The sequence below is a fragment of the Amaranthus tricolor genome, chromosome 6, assembly GCF_026212465.1.
Source record: "Amaranthus tricolor cultivar Red isolate AtriRed21 chromosome 6, ASM2621246v1, whole genome shotgun sequence".
NCBI classification, from domain to species: Eukaryota; Viridiplantae; Streptophyta; class Magnoliopsida; order Caryophyllales; family Amaranthaceae; genus Amaranthus; species Amaranthus tricolor.
The window spans coordinates 5,886,639-5,906,541 of NC_080052.1; the positions used below are offsets into that span (position 1 = coordinate 5,886,639).

The following is a 19,903-nucleotide window of genomic DNA, read 5'->3' on the forward strand; positions in this document are numbered from 1 at the left end:
ACTTTAATCATACATTTTCTCACATTTTTCCTTTTATCACAAATCCGACATCTTCATATAATGCATTGAAATGAATTCTTTGAAAAATATAAGATCAGTGCATTGGGTTGGGGCCTGTTGGGAACCTTGATCCAGCCTTTAATCATGAGGGTTTTAAAAGGATGGGAATGAATAAGGGTTAAGGGTGAATAGGAGTTCTATTGAAATAAAAGAATTTGGGTCGGTAAGAGCTTTATTAAAGGTTTAATTGATAATGGTCTTATATTCTTTTATTTCTTTTCGGAAAAATCATCATATTCATCTACAATGTATGAACCCTAGAAAATTTTCTCCAAATCACACTTCATTTTTGATTCATCCTCCTCATTTTAGAGATCCGCATTCTTTGCAAGCGAACAAATCTTTTTGGTTTCACGGTTAATCTCCAATTAAGGGCCGTCTCGTAAATTTTGGGGCCCTGTGCCAATTTTATCTTATTAATTACTTATATGTTATGTTAACCTCGGTAATTGGTACCACACCTGTGCAATGAACCGGTTAAGGACCGCACCGGATAAGTGTTGAGCTGGGCTCAAATAAATGTTCAAATCTATGATAGTGAGTGTTAGCACTAAGCAATAATACCAACTTGGTACTGCCAAGAAGCAGGACATCTATGCTCTTGTGGTATTATTTTTGGATCAACGGATGAAAAGTACTTTTTAACTTGGGTTTAAAACATTGAAACAATTTTTGAACTTTCAAGTACAACCGTTCTAATATCTGACAGTGGTAATTCAAGTAAAATTATGTGTATTACATCTGTTGTTAGTAGTAGCTAACACAAGAGTGAAGGGACAAAACACACGCAGGAAGAAAAAGATACACAAACTAAGCGATGCCTAATCCCCTATAGAACAAGGTTCCGGCTACTTGGCTACTTGTTCGAGAATAGGTATCTTCTTCCATGTCTCCTCTAAGCCTCCCAGTTGCAGGGGAGGCAACGAAAACATGCTCACTGTTGAGCTTTTGCTTCGGATTTCTTTCAAAGCTCTCAATGCTGAGATTGTGCTCTTCATATAAAGGCTCTCCATTTGCTCTATATCGGCAAGTTCCTTTGGACATTTGAGCAGCCTGTTGTTGTCAGTGGCGGGAGTTGTAGTAGGCTCGCACCTCTCCTCACCATCGAGCAAAGGGGCGGTTGTTGGCTCATTGTCAGTGGGAAAGAGAAGGTCAAGCATTCTTTCACACTCTTTGACGAGCTTGTAAATCAAATCAGTTGTGAAAAATGGCTGCTGCAAGACCCTCTGGATGAAGGGTAAGCGAATCAGGGCACCTGTTCTTTTGTCGTACTTCTTGAGAATTTTCACCAAACCTGTAACCAAGAGGACAGATTAGTTGATAGGAACACTATGAAAGCATTTTTGAGGGGATTGTGTACTGAGTAGAAATAGAAGCAAACCAAAGTTAAGTTCCTGCAACTTAACACATAAATGATACTATCGTAAAACACAAGAATTGGTACGAAGCACACATTTTAATGGTCAATGTCAAAGACATGGTAAGTTGGAAGAAATAACAATATTGCTTTACATTTGCTAATCCTTGATGTATAGAAGTATAGAAGCATCAAAGCAATTTAGTCACACTGAACCAGAAGTCATCAAGAGGTACTGAGCTGACCACTACAAAGGCCAGAGTTCTATCAAGAGCAATTTCATAGTCACGGAATTTGTTGATAATCACGTTTGGTTCAAATATCATAGATATTCAAAAAGAGAAGAGTAAATTTAGGCCTTTACGTTTGAGGGCATTCAACTAGCAACTAAGACTCTCGTAATATCTACTTTCTCTGGGTTCAAAGGTACTGCTATTTATTAAAGAGCCTCACCCATCAATAATGGTGAAATAAATGTAATATAAACAGTGTACTAAGTCAACTTAAAGAAAATTGATATACAGCGTGAGGAGCTCAAGGCTCAAAGTAGGTAGACAACTTAAGAGACTATACACATAGAGAGCAATTAGCTTAAAGTAGATCACTAAGGTGAAAAATTGAAGTGTTCTGTAGATTATGAAGGCAAGGCAAGGCAACACTCCATCTTCATATCGATTTTATTATTTATTTAGGTAAGGCAAGGCAATATCAAAGTAACTTGAATCAGGTTATTTTGCGCCAACAGAAATTCACACTCGTGTCAATTAAGAGTTGCCTGCCAAATTTTATCGAACATAGTATGGAATGTTGGTACGTAACTTAACCATTTTTTACTTTCATCCCAAAACTGCTTTTATAATGCACACCAAGACTATTAAATATCTTCCCATCATAATGTGTTAAAATGCCATCTTTCCAATCTTGTTAAATAGATTTTAATAAAGATCAAACGAAAAGTTGCAATAGTCTTCACAAAAAAAAAAAAAAAGAAAAGAAAAGAGAATAGACTATAAAATGTATCTATATTCTCTCACTTTCTCCATTCTCTAGGAGTATCAAATATCAACCTTATAGAATAAAAGCAATTAAGATAACAAATTATTTGTTTTAAAAACCTAAACGCATGTCAGGGACCACATAATTTATTCTTTGTTAGGTTTGACTGACAACAATTTTAAACTCAAAACAACTGAAAAGACAAGTTCAAATTAAGTAATACCAATACAAAATATAACATAAAATAACTACTAAAGTATTTTTGTTTTAAATTAATAACTCCGAATACAAGAGGTATGAAAATTGTGACCAAATACCATTTCTTGAAACAAACAAGTAGTCAAAATAATTAATTCAACAATAATAATAATAATAATAATAATGTAAGGTTATTTCTCTTTTTCTTAGTATCAAAATATTCGTCAAACAGTTGAACATAGTCAGATATTTATACTAAATCACCAAATTTAACAAATATAGCAAGATTTCCCCTCTTTGACTTGTTGACAAGTAAGATTTGTCATCAAAGACCTTTCATCATCCTAGAAACATTACCATTGGCCTTGAATTAACAGATACACACACACAAAGCCAAGATACTACCAAATCACTTCACTATTTTCTATTTAACGATACTCCAATCTATCAATTTTATAAGAAGAAATACAACTTCTCAACCAAATATCATTTTAACATACATAAAATCGCTCTCATTGACAACATTTAAGCCTTCAAGATTGCTATTGCAAACAACTACTATATTCTCTTACATTACAAGTCAATACAGGCAACAGTATGCAAACATCAATCCAAGAAAAAGACATCTCAATTTCGCATTTCACGTCCACATTCAAACAACTCTTACCCAATTTGTTCGTTCTTAGCTAATCAAGTGGAATATTCTTGCATAAGAAAGCATCGATTACAACGGTACCTGTCTTTAAAATACAAATTACTACTGTTACTGCTACATCACTAACTCCTATACACTAGCATATAATAAACCCATAAAAAGGTGCAACTGATCCAATCAAGCAGCTCACGAAATCACTTGGCTATTTTGTATTATGTTTTAACAAATTTCCAATAACCCCATGTAGTATCTTGATATTCCTTATCAGTGCGGTCAATTGGTATATTTTAACAAATTTCCCAGTATTTCTTACCAAATTAATTACTTAGCTCCATTAAAATTTTACAATCGGCAACAATTTTCTAAATCCGTCACTATGTCACCAGCTTGAAATCAAGAGAGTAGACATGAAATTTACCTGTATAGTTGAGAGCACTATAATTTTCCAACAAAACCATTTCACCATGAAAATCCACAATCTCCTTCCTAATTTTGAGCATCTCTTCATAATTACAAGCCTTCGCCTTCGCCACTCTTTCTTGCAATTCCTATGCTCAACAAAAAAACAGAACCAAATTCAATTTCCACACCAAATCACCAGTAGTTCATTGACAACTAGCAATTAACGATCCCGAAATTGGGACATACTCTCTAGCACCAATCAATAGTCCCTTAAAAATCACGGAACGACAATTCCTCTCATTTTAAACGACAGGAAAAGTACCACATGAATTGTAAAACAAAAAATTAACTAGCAGATCTATATCAAAACAGACGTCGTTAAAGGCATAATTTTCAACCAAAACCCATAATTTTTGCTTAAAATTCGAGCGAAATTCATCTCAATAAAACAAATCCTAAATAAGAAAATCTATTAAAATTATTGATTTTTTACCTTTAATCTTATGATATATTCTTCTTCTTTCTCAACGAAAAATGTATTGAATTTCTCAAGTTCATCTTCCAATAACCCAATAAATTCAACTTCTTCCTTCGTCATACTTTCTTCATCGTCAAACTTTTGCCGCTTAATCGGACGATCATTATTATTCTCATCATCTCCATAATTGCTATTATTATTATTATTATTATTATTATTATTGTTCGGAACAATCAATTTCAATTTCTTTTTCAAATCTTTGTATGACAAAAATTTATCTCGCCATTCAGGCAATGTTTCCTCGATCTGATTACTCAAACTCTTCCCAAACTTCATCGAATAATCCACAAAAAATCGACGAAGATTCAAGAAAAAAGGGGGAAATTTGGCTTTTTTTTTCGAAGTTGTTTGAGGAAATAGAAGATGGGAATTTGAGGTAAAAAAATGAAGAAGATGAAAGTGTAAGATGAAAGCAAAATTCGAGTCATGTATATGAAGAATAGAATATTCGAAATTGTTGCATGCGAATATCCATTTTTATTTTAATTGATTGGTATTTACAAAATTACAACAAATATATTTCTTGAATTTATTCCTTTCCTTTTCTTTTTCTTTTTCTTTTTTTTTTAAAACTCTTTTTTCCTATTGGGTTGGCTTTTGTGATGTGGCTTGAGTTGGCTAAAGGGTTAGTTTAGTTAGTTGGAATAGTGGTGTGAAGCTTCTCAATGGAATATGCCTTTTGTGTTTATGGCATCTTCCTCAATCTATGTTTAAATTTTACATTTATATATTGTTTCTTATCTTGAAATCTTAGCAAATAAAGTACTCATATTACAATAGAATAATGCTTCTATTAGTATAAGGTTGTAGTACTGTGACTGTTTAAATGTGTAATCTATGTCATTTCAGTGTAAGTAAGTATATTTTGATACTGATACATTACTAAAAGAATATCTTTTAAAAATGTAACGTCAGACACTAATTAAATAATATACGTAACGTATATTCTGGTCTTGTGCTATATGTATGAAGGTGTATGAAGGTGTGCTTTAAGCAAAATTTTGATTAATTTATTAATAATCGTGTTTTGGTGTGGGGATGTTGATATTAGTATTAAAATAAAGGTAATTTCAATGTTCTTTGGTGGACTTCTTTTGAAAAAGCAAGGGGTGGATGGCGTCCCTAATTTAGGGGAGGGCTTCACCGCTTATAGGATTATAATATTATAGTAATATTCTTTGTTTAAGTATGCCTATGTTAAAATAATGGTATATCCGTGGAATATATCTTGCTTTTATTTAAATATTTATAAGCATGACTTTAAAAGACTCGTACTTTTCTGAGTGTACGATAATAGTAATTTTTAAAATATAAAATGTATTGTGAATGAATTTCAATTGATTCAATTGATAAGTTGTGATTCAATAATTAGAGTCATATTTAAGTAAGATTTATACATATCACTTTCATATACGAAATAAAATCAAAATAGATCTCTATATGATGTCATTTTTGAAAAGAATATGATGCTAAGTTCAATATCATCTTTGTGATAAACAACTATACCAAAAATAAAATACATTACCTCAATTTTATATTATATTCTTAAGCCTTAACCCTTTTATTTGTAGAGCCTTTGATAAGTTTTTGATAATTTATTAACTAATTATAAATAGAATTGAGATGATTATAATATCATTTTATTTTATAGGTACTAAAAACAAACTTACAATTTTGAAAGATATTTGCAAATTATATTATGCTTAATGTATATTATATAATATTCAAAGTAATTACAAACAAAGACTTATTTTTGAATTTATTTCAAAATTGCTCCACTAAAAATTGTAGAGTATAGAACAACTATAGCTATTACATTGCAGAGTTAATCTACAACAACGCTTATTAATAATTTTAACTTCGGATATTTCATGATATACCACTGAGTTTCTTCGAAATTCACCATATACCACACAAAATGTTTTAATTCACCATATACCATTGAGTTTTCGTCCGTTAGCACAGAATACCATTAATGGCAACTGCCGTTAGGTAGCCGTTTGTGGTAAATTATTAATTCACCATATACCATTAATTTTATTTTTTTTGCGTTAAATACCATTTTTCAGCTATCGTCAGATTTGACGCAAAAAATGGTATTTGACGCAAAAAAAAATAAAATTAATGGTATATGGTGAATTAATAATTTACCACAAACGGCACACTAACGGCAGTTGCCATTAATGATATTCTGTGCTAACGGACGAAAACTCAATGGTATATGGTGAATTAAAATATTTTGTGTGGTATATGGTGAATTAAAATATTTTGTGTGGTATATGGTGAATTTCGAAGAAACTCAGTGGTATATCATGAAATATCCGTTTTAACTTTTTAAGTAGATGGAGTACTCTTTGTAGATGTGAAATTAATTGTGAAAATTGTTAAATATATCTATTAAAGAGTTTTTAGTCAAAAACAAAAAAAGTTTGTGTAAAAAAAAAAAACTAAATAATATAGTTTTGGATGAAAAATTTTAATTATTAAATGCTGCAATTGACGATCAATGGATGAAAATCATTATCTGACATTCCTCAACAAAAATTATAGAAGTATTTTATTAGTTAATTTTTGACAGAGAAAAAATTTGACAAAAAAATTGTTAGCTGTTTTTTAATTTTTAAAGGTTTTGTTTTATAGTTTTGACAATTTTCCAATCAAGAATTCAAATTAATCAAGAGTAAAAGCAACATTAGTTAGCAATTTTAGAAAAAAAAAATAATAATAATCTGAAGAAAAAAAGTTCCACGCATTTTCTAAAATTAGTTATAAATCTGCATACTTATAAAAATAATAAAGGAAAAATTAACCTGAATAATACGAACTTTCACTGATTTTCCTACAATAATACGAACTTTCAATTAACCATGAATAATACGAACTTTGATACATATTTCCCGCTAGCATAATGAAGAAATGGGGAATTTACCGTTTCTCTAGGTAAAGAACCGGTCAGGTATGCTAGCGGGAAATATGCATTAAAGTTCGTATTATTCATGGTTAATTAAAAATTCGTATTATTGTAGGAAAATCAGTGAAAGTTCGTATTATTCAAGGTAATTTTTCTGATAATAAATTATGATATTGGCCACTTTAAATATTAACAATAGATATATCAGTGCTACTTTTGGCCCTTAAAATTTGGTCTTTATACTTGTGAATTACTTGAAACATGAGCTAAAAATTATTCTGAAATGACCAACAGTTCTTTTAATTGATGAAAGATATTTATATCAAAAAGGATATTTTTTGTTTCTAGAATAGTACTTATTTATATAACTCCAATTTTGTGCTGAAATAGAAAAGCAAAATCTCCTATAAAAAAAAATCAAAATCTAGAACAAGATTATACTTATATATTAATCATAACTAGGAGTACTTATTTATTTTATGTGTAGTCAATAACTAACTTTTGAAAAATTATAGTCCTATTTTTTTTTTTTTTTTTTCAATTATTTTTTGTATAATTTTTAAAGTAATTATTAACATGTACTATAAACAATTATAAAAAATAAATAATAAAAAATATACATTATAATAAAACTAACGAAATTAAAAATATATATATATTTTATCTTTAATATATTTCTAAAAGCTGTCTACCAAAATTTATAAGTATTTTTTTCATTTATCACTTCGATAAGGGAAGACAAAATATCATCAAGCCAAGAGATCATCTAGACAAAGCCAGTTTTAGCGGAGCCGAGCCTAGCTGAGCTGAGCTGGGCTGATTGGACCGTCAACTGCGCTTGAAATAAGCACGGTATAATTCTGTGAGCATAAGAATATGCTGACTTCCCCACCAATCAATAAAAAATTCCGTCTACATATCTCTAAATAAAAAAAAATACTAATAAACAGGCATCTCTTCAAAAGTGGTGACATGTTCCCAAAGAAAATTACTCCTATATAATAAAATATATTTAAAAGTTAGAAAAATTATTGTGAATAACACAATTTTTTGTTTATTTTTCTATAATAATACTAACTTTTGAATCAAACTAATTTTAGTTTATCAATTAATTTACCAATTTTTAGCATATAATCTTCTATAATTTAATTTTTAATAAGTTAGGATATTCTAGGAAAATATCTCTCTAAGTTGATATTATTTATGATTAATTAAAAACTAGTATTATTGTAGGGAAATAAGTAAAAAGTTGTATTATTGTTAAAAAAATTTCCTTAAGTTCCGTTAATAAAGTTTGAAAAATAATTTTAGAAAAAGATAAACGAAAAATCATAAAAAAAATAGTCCAAAATAAGTAGAGAATTTTTTTTTTGAAAGGAAAATAATAAGAGAATGGATTTACTACATCTTGTATTCTCCACTTTATTAAGTTTGATTGTAAATTAATGAAAGAAATAGTAAAAATTAACAAGTAGACTAAAACTTGATTGAATTTATTGTTAATATATAATAATGAAATATAATAAGTTCATGCTTTTACAAAATAAAATGTTGATGAGAGTTTATCAAAATATTATGATCATTTCCCAAAATAAAATTTTAAAAATTTAATAAAAATAGCAATTCAATTTTTATTCACACATCTTCTATTACTTTCTTTTATTTTTAATCTAATCTACACAATTTACTTAAGGGAACGTCTTGAATGGACTAGATTCATACTATTCAATATGCATATACTTTTTTTTTAATATACTTGGTTCGTTATGAATAATTTCACATTTAAATTATTCTTTAATAATTTAATTTTACTGTAAATAATTCAATTTATGTCCTAATTTGCTAGCAAAATACCCTATTATTATCTATTATTAGTTATGATATGTTGTGAGTAAATATATGACTAAAAGTTAGATTATTAGAAAATAATCATATTATACAATTGGTAAATACAAATTCTTGTGAGAGACCATCTCTAATTGAATCGGCTCATTATATATTTTTTAAAATATTTTAAATAGGCATTAGGAATGATGTAAGTAGACATTTAAGATATTGAAAGTAGGCATTAAAAATACGGTAAGTAGGCATTAAGCATAATTTAAGTAGACATTAAGAATACAATAAATAGGCCTTGATTTTTAATAGGCTGAGCTTAAAATACGTCTCTCTCTCAAAAGACTAACTGATTGATAAAAGATTGAATTTTCAATATCTATTTTACCTACTATTTATAAAATTTTCATCCACATTTAAATTATCTTTTAACTTCATTGATATCATTTCAATCTATTGCAAATTCAAAGGGAATAAAGCATTTTATAAACTCGGAAAGTTGAAAGAAAAAGCAATGATGAAAACGCAAGCAAATAAGCATATGATTTAGCATCACTTTTTAGTTTTTACAATACCCAAGAAGGTCCGGATCTTAGAGAGTATATTCTTAAATCACCGTACACATCTTTGATTATTGAACCCCAAAATCCCACATTTTCTTGCTTTAAATTTGTCATTTCTTTCGTCTAAGTTATCAACTTTCATTATCCATATCATGTTTATAACTAAATATATGTTGTTGAACAAGTTGTTGTGAGATCATGGAATGATTCAAGATCAAACTCTATGGGTTGACTTTATCAAATACGATGAGGTTATTTTGTTTCAGTGCTCAGCTTAAGTATGAGAGTATGAATGTATGAAACTATTTTGTATTAGTTATGAACTGTATATTTAAGATATTTTTCTGATATGATATTTAATTGTTAGGTATTGTATGTGAACATAATTGGAAGAATATGAAGTTTTTAAATATGAGTTTTATTGTACGTACTAGGATACTCGATACCATGCAGATTTATATATTTAATTCGATTTATATTGTTTATTTGAGAGATAATATACTTGAAAGTGATGTTTTTGAATATGAATTTTTCTAACTTTTTTGTCCAATTAACATGAATTCATTGTCTGTTTGAAGAATTCAAAGTAATAGAGTTCATGGGTGTTATTTTTTATATGATTAAGTCTTTTTAATTGGAATAAATTAAATCCTTTTTTTAAAGCATATTATGCTAACATAATTAGTTGTCATGTTTGTATAGGCCTTTGTTGGGATGATACATTTGTATTCCACTTGCAATACTTAATTTGTTCTAATTCTTAGTATTAATTTTAAAATTTTTAATGTTTAATGATTAATTATCTTATAATTACTATTTTCAACCGTTAATAAAGTTATAATCTTGCTCACAGGGTGTCTTAAATTTGGTGAGGTTTTGTCTCCATTTATGGAGTCTTATTGATTTGGATTTTGGGTATCACTCTTTCCCACATTACATTCACATTTTTATTGTAATTTTTTTTAATTAAATCTAGGATATTCTATAAGATTAATGGGATGTTTTTATAAGAGTAAATATTTAAAGGAAAAAATAAAAATTAAATTATGAAAATAAAGTTAAGAAGAGGTGGATAAATATGAATTGAAGAAACCATGATACAAAGGTATAATAAAGAGAAAGATGAAAAAAGAAAATTATGATCTTATTTTAGGGGAGAAGGGAAATAATTATATTCCGATAATTATTTAACCTAAAATGAGTGGACTAATTATCCATTCATATTTTTCATAACTTTAAAGCTATTTCTTGACTTTAAGAACAATTATACTATTGATTTTGTCTCTAATAACCTTGTATTCCCTCCGTTTTCTAATGTTTTTTCTATTTAGAATATTTCATCTTAAGGAGAGAGAAATTTAATTAAAATTTTAACACATATTTAGAAGATAAATATATTCATGTAAGATCTGTTAAATTCGTTTTAATGTAAACTTTTTTATTATGTATTTTTCAATATTTTACATTATGTGTATACAAAGATATTGAGGTTTAAAATTTGCATTGAAACTGTGCAAAAAGTAAATGGGAACAATAAAAAGAAATGGAGTGAGTATTTATTATTGAATTTTTAATTCTCTCATAAATATTTATTTCAAATCAAATATGACCTAAGAAGTGGAAGAGGATATTCAGAATTGTCAGATCTCATGTACGATGATCATAGTTTTGTTAATTTAAAATATCTTTGATTAAAGTTGTTATGTGCTTGCTAATTTGTATCTCTAATGTAGATGTCGTATGACTCTTAATTAACTAATGATTCAAAAAAAAAATAACCTAAGAAGTAATAAGCTACATATGATTAATTACCTAGTTATCTGCTTCTTTAGAAGTTATTAATTAGTTAGTTATGCAATGCAAAAATTATTTAATTAGAATGTGCTAAATTCAATTGAAAAATTTTAATTATTGAGAGGGGACATAATATCTTATAATCATCAACAACATACCTACTATATCTTATTCATAGGAACTTTGATCAGGGTTTAGTGAAGAAAAGAAGACAACTATCCATACTCATAAAGCTAAGGAGGATACAACCAAAGAGTCTCTCGGCTCAAAAACGATCATCAGAAAGAGTGATTCCTGATACTACCTGCAAGCCTGCATCTTACAACATAAGCTTGACCCTTAACAATGATTAAAAAATAAATATTGTAATAATCCGAGTTAAAGTGAACCGAATATTCACATGTAAATATGAATTCCGGGTTACACGCCGGACATGTAAGTTAAACCGAATTCTAGGACTGACGAGGGTCTAGTGACAAAGATAAAAATAAATGACATCAATAATAGTAAGTCGGTGGAAGTCTAAAAAGTTTACAACTCGAGAACCTTCTGACCTCATCAAAATTAATTAATGTCTATAATGTAAAGTACTTGCGGTAGAAAAATAAATTTAATTTCCTCAAACTCATAATAATAATTAAATGCATCGGATTGCTCAATTATAGGTTCTAGTGTCCACTTTTCACTCTTCCAATCCCACATGTAATCAACCTACTAGTTGTCAAATGACAACATCATTACACGTTCCAAAAAACATAAATCAGTATACGTCAGAGACTTCATGCAGTGCATTATATAGGTTACGTACAAGCGTGCTTGCTAAGAACTCATATAAGCACGGTGCATTGGGAGCCTATTTTCTAAGAACTCCACAGTTAAGCGTGCTTGTTGGAGATGAAGTTTTCCTAGGTACGCACGAGTGAGGTCAAAGTGCATTAGAAAGACGTGTGTTGCTCTGTGGGGCTACTCTACAGTCTCCATGAGTAGTCACCGGCGATGCGAGGGGCCGGGGTGTTACAAGCGCCCCATGTTGAAACACTTGGTCGAATATAACCCTTGTCCAACTGTTGTTTAAGCTGAGACTTCAGTTCTTCCATCTACTTTGGAGCCATGCAATACGAGGCCTTAGAAATTTTTCCTGTTCTGGCACAAAGTCGATCGTGAAATCGATTTTTCGTTGAGGTGGCATATCGAGAATTTATTTAAGGAACACATCCACCAAATCTCTCATAACCGCAATATCATTAGGGTTTAATTCCTTTTTCTCCTTCTGAGTGATGTGACATAAGTACAAGGGATGTCCTTGTCTTATTAATCTTTGTAACTCTAAGATTGACACTAGGTTCGATCTAGGCCCCTTAGGGTACTTCCTATATCTGACGTCCTCCTCCAGTGGTCTTTTCAACATCACCCTCTGCTCTCTACATTCAATAGTAGACTTATATTTTCCTAACCAATTCATTCCTAAAATTACTTCTAAACCATTCTTGTCTAACACATATAAATTACTAGGGAAAACAATTCTTCTAATTTTTAGGGGCATGTCCTTATATAACCTATCAAAACTATACAATTTCCCAGATGGGGCAACTATTGTATAAGACACTTTTTCAAATTCCCCTAGATTCAATCCTTCCACCCTACTTCTAGCAATAAAAGAACACGTGGAACTTGAATCAAACAATACATTAACATATATAACATGGGTGGTGAACGTAACTGTAACCATATCTGCCACCTGATCAGCCGCCGTTGAGCTGACCATAGATACTCGCTACCAGCCAATCAAACATTCATTCCTCCTCAATGGTTACTGACACATTGTATTTCTGCATTTTCAACCTTATTTCCTTCCACCTGGCCTTGTCCCCCGTTAAATTGACGTTTAAACCTCTGCCCATTATTACCGTAATTACTTCCCCCAGTTTGATGATTGTCTTGCCTTCTATTGTTATTCTGATTTTGTTGCCGATGTTGTCCTTCCGGCTGTTGATTCCCATTCCCCTTCTTAATGTATCATTCATATTCCATTGCCATCCCTACACATAATTCTTTTAACAAATTGAGATTTTGTTAAAAAGTTTTGATTCATGAAAACTACACTAATAAAAAGTATGAACATAATTCTTCTAACAAATTGAAATTTTGCTAAATTCATGAAATCTATAACAAATAAAAGCATAAACATAACCCTTCTATCAAATTAAAATTTTGTTAAGGAATTATCAATTCATGGAAATTATATTAATAAAATGTATGAACATAATTCTTCTTACAAATTGAAATTTTGTTAAAGAATTATGAATAATGAAAACTAAATGAAATATAGGTATGAACAAAATTCTTTTAACAAATTGAAATTTTGTTAAAGAATTATGTATTCATGAAACTCACAAATGAAGGATCATTGAATTGGAACTCAAACACCCGACACCACACTTAGTATTTTTTTTTCTCTTTTTTTCCTCTCTTTTTGAATAGGGATGCTTAGAATGTATTTTTCTGATTTTTGTGTTACTCAAATGCACATTCAAAAGCCTATGTAATTGCTTATAAATCCTAGCATCAATGCCTAGCTTAATTACTATTTAATTATGCATTTGGGGAGGAGCTATATAGACCGCTCCACACACCACAAGATGTAAAAACGTTACACGACTTCTTACGCGACAAAATGCGTCCATACCAAGGTTATTAGGATCGGGATTCTACCTAGGAGGGGGGTAGGATCGAAATCGGTAGAATCGGATCGTGTGATCCTACAAATATGCATTAATGTTATTTGGATCACTTATTATCAATTATATATGTTCTCTTTTTAAGGTTTTAAGGTGTAAGTAAAATTTTTTTGACTTTATCTATTAATTTATAAAAAAAATAATTTTAATAATCATTTTTAAACTGTAAATTAAGAAAAACTTGAATATTATAAAGGTATTGATATAATTATCTTAAATATATATTTATATGTAAGTGAAACTTGTATTATACGAAAACATTTTACGATTGAAACTACCCTTGTAGGATCGGATCGTTGGATCGTAGAATCATGTTATGATCCTACTTAGCTCAAGAATTTAGGTGGTAGGATCGCACGATTCTATCACATTCGATTCTATCACATTAAGATCCTACCTAAGATCCGAATCGGTCACCTATTTATGGATCGTAAGATCGTAGAATCGTAGATCAGAATCGGGATTCTGATAACTATGGTCCATACAGAACTTATTTGATGATGAATAAAAACGTACGCACTTATTTATTAAATAATTATTTATATAAATAGAAGAAAGTTTGATAAATTGTTTCGATTAGAAGCGATCATGAAAGAGAGTTTAATCAATTAGGCTTTGATTCCTTTTATGAAAAATATGGTATAACTCACAACTTTTCAGCTCATAGGACACCACAACAAAATGGTGTGGTTGAAAGAAAAAAACCGCACTTTAGAAGAAATGGCTAGCACTATGCTCATAAAAAATGGATTAGCCAGCCAAAATGGTTAATACAGTAAATTATGTTCTTAATAGATGTTTCGTTCGACCCATTCTAAAAAAACCTCCTATGAGTTTTCTAAAAGAAGAAAACCAAACATTGCCAACCTTAGACCATTCGATTGTAAGTGCTTCATTCATAACAATGGTAAGGAAAACTTAGGTAGGGTTGATGATAGAAGTGATGAAGGTATATTTCTATATTCCTTAAATAGTAAAGCTTATAGAATGCTAATATGCGTGCAAGTATGGTAGAAGAAAGCATATATGTTGTGTTTCATGAATCAGATAATAGTATATTAAGGAAGGGATTTAATGAATTAAATCTTAATAGGCATTTTGATGAAGAGAGTGAAGATAAATATGATGTTAATGATCAAGATGAAGATGAAAAGAAGAATATGTAAGAGCCAATACAAAGTCTTGAAAAGATTGAAATAAAAACAGGTTAAGCGCATTGAGGACTCACAACTTGATCTTGAGACTAATGCTCAAGACCTGGAAAGACCTCTTAAACGTACTAGTTTTGACACTCCAACCAAATACTTCTCAAAGGAAGTAGGAACTAGCTCTCTCAATGATCATACACCATCCATACTCTGAAGAAGATTTAGACTATCATCTCAACATCCTCCAGAAAACATCATTAGTGATCCAAATAAAGGTACACAAACTTGATCCTCTCGTAAAAATTTATGTGCATTTTCTGCTTTTGTTTTTCTTGTAGAACAAAAGGATGTTAAAAATATAGCGGGAGCGACACTCTCGATGCATAATTAACATTAATAATTATACTTAAAATAAATAATGCGGAAGTGTAAAACGCCGAATTGCTAAAAACCATTTAAACTAAAACCGTTCAAAACATAAGTTAAAAATCTTACAACTGAGAAAATATAACACAAGGTTTGCTTAAATACGATAAAAAAAAATAAAAAAACATAAGTACAATATAGTCATCAAAGTCATCAAGTAAAATCAATGCAGCTAAGTCCTCGATAGAATAATTAAAGTTGCGGCCTGGATCGAAACCTGAGCTAAATTTTCCTGCAAAATACTGTCATCCATAATACAGATGACAGCCAATTGAATTGTTCAGCGATAAAGCCGAGTAAAAATTTCCTCAACAAGCTTATGATGCGATAGTTAAATCATGCTTACAAAATAATCATCAAGCACAATAGAAGGTTATTACTCATTATTGACCTTTGTTAAGCCATTAAGTTACATTCTCAATACGTGCAGAAGTTCATTACTGCTACTAAATACTTGGTAACCTTAATGCTTATTCAATCAAGTTTGATTAAGCTTTATAACTTTACCATCATAGCACTTCACAAGATCACAACAATAATGACAACTGATATATGTATGGGTCTGGTCAGGTGAGGACCGTAGTCCTAAACCCTAACTGTGGTGGGAGTTTTCACTCCTCTCAATACTGTTATGCTCGAGACTCTACAGGATGGGTTTTTCTCGAACCCCCTGTTTGACACAGCATTTTACGTGCCAGCTAACACGGACGCCGGAGTTTACATGCCGGTCAATGGTTCGACGTTACCTTACTATCAGAGTCATACAATCAATATCATGCAATATCAAACGCGACTCTAAACCGAAATTGTTTACATTGTTATAAGTCAAACTTCCACTAGTCAAAATTTTGACAATTTTACCCTTTTAATAGAAACAAATTACTAGTATCTAATAAATTAATATTAATTAAATAATAAATTTTTGTAGCTATACTAAGATTCCTGAGGCTAAACTAAGTCATTATTATGTCATAAATAATCATAAAAGTCAAGGCTAATATTTCTAAATACTTAATAACGTATTTTATCAAATAACCAGTAAAATAGTAAAACGGATCTATCATAACTATGAAAAATAATCCGATAAGTTATTAAGGGTTCAAAATCTAAATGAAATGAGTTTTCAAGAAAAACAATGCTAAGCATTTCAACAAATTAGTTTGACTATTTTACCGATAAACTGATTAATAATTCTTTATAATTACTTGAGTCCAAAATAAAAATTTTATCAAAACACCAAGATGATATGGCATCATTTTAAAGAGATAAGTTTATCTAACTAGTAAAATTCATATATATCTACATTATCATATTAATCAAAAATTTCCATAGTTATGACTTATTTTTTAGAGTGTCCCAAAAATATTATTGTTTTAACGAAAATATCACTAAACTGGATATGACTTTAATATAACCATGTAAATTTTAAATGATTAAAATAAATCATGTTGATCATTCTTTTTGTATTATCGAGTAACCATAAATAAATATCACATAACGAGAGAGTTAAGAAAATGTGTAACCATTAAAATAAGTCATGTTGATCATTCTTTTTGTTTTCCTCCAAAGGTGGTGCTAAACCAAGTAAGAGAATAATAATAGGAAAATAAGAACTCAAAGAAATAAGCTCCAAAAGCGAAAGTCTTCAAGGATCCCAGCTTCAAAGAAGTAGATCTTCAATTACCGAAAAAAGAATGATATCCAAGCTCCAAAAGATAATACTTGACTTTTCAAAAGTTGATGATTATGGGCTTAAGAAGCGATAACATCAAGCCCCATCTTCATTTGATTATTCAATTAATAAAAAGGGTATAAAGTTAGTAAAATGTTAATGAAGTAAAGATATAAGAAAGAATGGTAGAAGAATTTGATGATGGGGGTGCAAGTGATTTCATGGCTAGGGGGTGGTATTTATAATGGATTTTGGGCAACTTTTTAGTTCATAAGATTGTATGAAAAAGAGTGTTAGGAGTCTAGAAGAAGGTTAACTTGTGTAAGTGATTTAGAGTGTGTAAGTAAATGTGTAAGAGTTGGAGTGTGTAAGTTGATGTGTAAAAGTTTGGAGTGTTGAAGATGGTTAACTTGTGTAAGGAAATGGTGATAGCTTGTGTAAGTGATGAACATCATGGATTGAAGTAGAAAGAATTTTGGTTTATCAAATTTTTGTTCTAGTTTATACAAGTGAAAACTTTTAGATTATTGGGAAAATTTGATTAAGATTTGATTATGAAAATATGATAGTTTACTTAGAAAATTTTGGTTAAAACTATACTTAAAGTTAATAAGAAAAATATAGTTACTTTTTAGGTATAAAATAGTTAAATCAAAGTTGTAAGGTTAAAATGATAAGTATTAAAGTTAGTTTAAGAAAACGAAATTGAAACGTAACGTTTTAACAAAACCGTAAGTATAATATTAAAATTTTACTTTTCGTAATATAAAATAATAACATAATATTTTAGTGCTTATAAAGAAATTTAAGAATATATTTAAGTTCAATATTTGGAAGAAATTACAAAATCCTAATAAGTTTTAGGAATTAAAGGTGATTTAAATTAGATAACCAAATGATTAGGAATTCGAATTAAAAAATTTAGAAATAATTAATCGGAATATTAAGATTAAGAAATTTAAGTCTGTTACAAAAAAAGTTCTAAACGAACCGGAGTGGATCATTGCTATGCAAAGTGAACTCAATGAGTTTGAAAGAAACAAAGTACGAGATCTTGTTGAAAAACCAAAGAATTGCACCATCATTAGAACAGATGGGTCTTTCCAAATAAGCTAAATGAGGATGGAGAGATCATAAGGAACAAAGCAAGGTTAGTAGCTTAGGGCTATATACCAAATGGATGTTAAATGTGCATTGGCTATTTAAAAGAAGTCTATGTTAAACAACCACCAAGTTTTAAAATCCTAATCTGCCTAATAATGTGTTTAAACTAAACAAAGCATTATACAATTTAAAATAAGCTCCAAGGGCTTGGTATGATATATTTAGCTCACATTTACTTGAGAATAACTTTGAAAGAAGAAAAATTGATAAAATACTTTTTATTAAAACTAAAGGGAAAGATATTCTTTTTAATCAAGTATATGTTGATGATATATTGTTTGGAGCTACTAATGATTATTTATGCATGAAATTTTCTGAGATCATGTGCAAAGAATTCGAAATGAGCATGATCGGAGACTTGACATTCTTTCTTGGACAAAATTTAAAGTAAAAGAAGAATGACATATTTTTCTGCCAAAGTAAATAAGTTACAGATCTTTTGAAGAAGTACAATATGGACCAATGCAAAGTGCTAATACACCTATGAGCGGAACAATTAGCCTACATCATAATCTAAATGATAAGAGTGTTGATCAAACATCTTATACAGGTATGACCGGTTCACTATTGTATTTAATAGCTAGTCGTCGAGATATAATGTTTAGTGTTAGCTTATATGTTCATTTTTAAGCTAATCCAAAAGAATTTCATTTAATGGTAAAGAGAATCTTTAGATATTTTCCTAGGACTAAAGACTTTGGTCTATGGTACCCTAGTTGTGGCAATTTTGCTTTGATTGGTTTTTCAGATGGAGATTATGCAGGATATAAAGTGGATAGAAAGAGTACATCATGATCATGATTCATGTCAATTCTTGGGATCATCTTTAATATCATGGCATTCAAAGAAGCAAAATTCAGTAGCTTTGTCAACAGCCGAAGCTGAATATATTGCGGCTGGTGCATGTTGCTCTTAAATACCATGGATTGTACAAAAACTTCAAGATCTTGGAATAAATCTCAAAGGCATACCAATTAAGTGTGACAACACTAGTGCAATTTGCATAACTAAGAATCCAGTGCAACATTCACGTACAAAGCACATTAAGGTATGTTATCATTTCATATATGATCATGTGGAGAAAGGTAATGTAACTTTATCCTTTATTCCTACGTAAAATCAGTTAGCCGATATTTTTACAAAGCCTTTAACTCCGGATTGTTTTGCTTACGTACGTATGAAACTTAGAATGTTAAATGAAGTTGCATGATCTTAGCGAGAGTAAAATTAAATATTTACATGTGTTTAGGGGATAGTTTAGATGATTACTTTTATATTTGCATGAATCTTTAATGTGAAATTTTATGTGTGATATTTACGTGTGTGTGAATGTGTTTGTGGTATATTAAAATGCATGTGAAGTGTAAGTAAGAGTTTGCGATATTTAAGTATATTTAAGAATTGAAAAATTAATTTTAATTTCTTTGTATTTTTTTTTATAAAAA

General features: G+C 29.7%; 1 protein-coding gene across 1 annotated transcript; it reads right to left on the reverse strand.

The window, feature by feature from the left end:
- Positions 1-711: 711 nt before the first annotated feature.
- Positions 712-4,684, reverse strand: LOC130815363 (SPX domain-containing protein 1-like). Its single transcript, XM_057681811.1, has 3 exons — positions 4,162-4,684; positions 3,685-3,814; positions 712-1,354 (listed from the first exon to the last, which is right to left on the reverse strand). The coding sequence occupies exons 1-3, from the start codon at positions 4,480-4,482 to the stop codon at positions 909-911; spliced, it is 897 nt and encodes a 298-aa protein (XP_057537794.1). The 5' UTR covers positions 4,483-4,684; the 3' UTR covers positions 712-908.
- Positions 4,685-19,903: the final 15,219 nt, after the last annotated feature.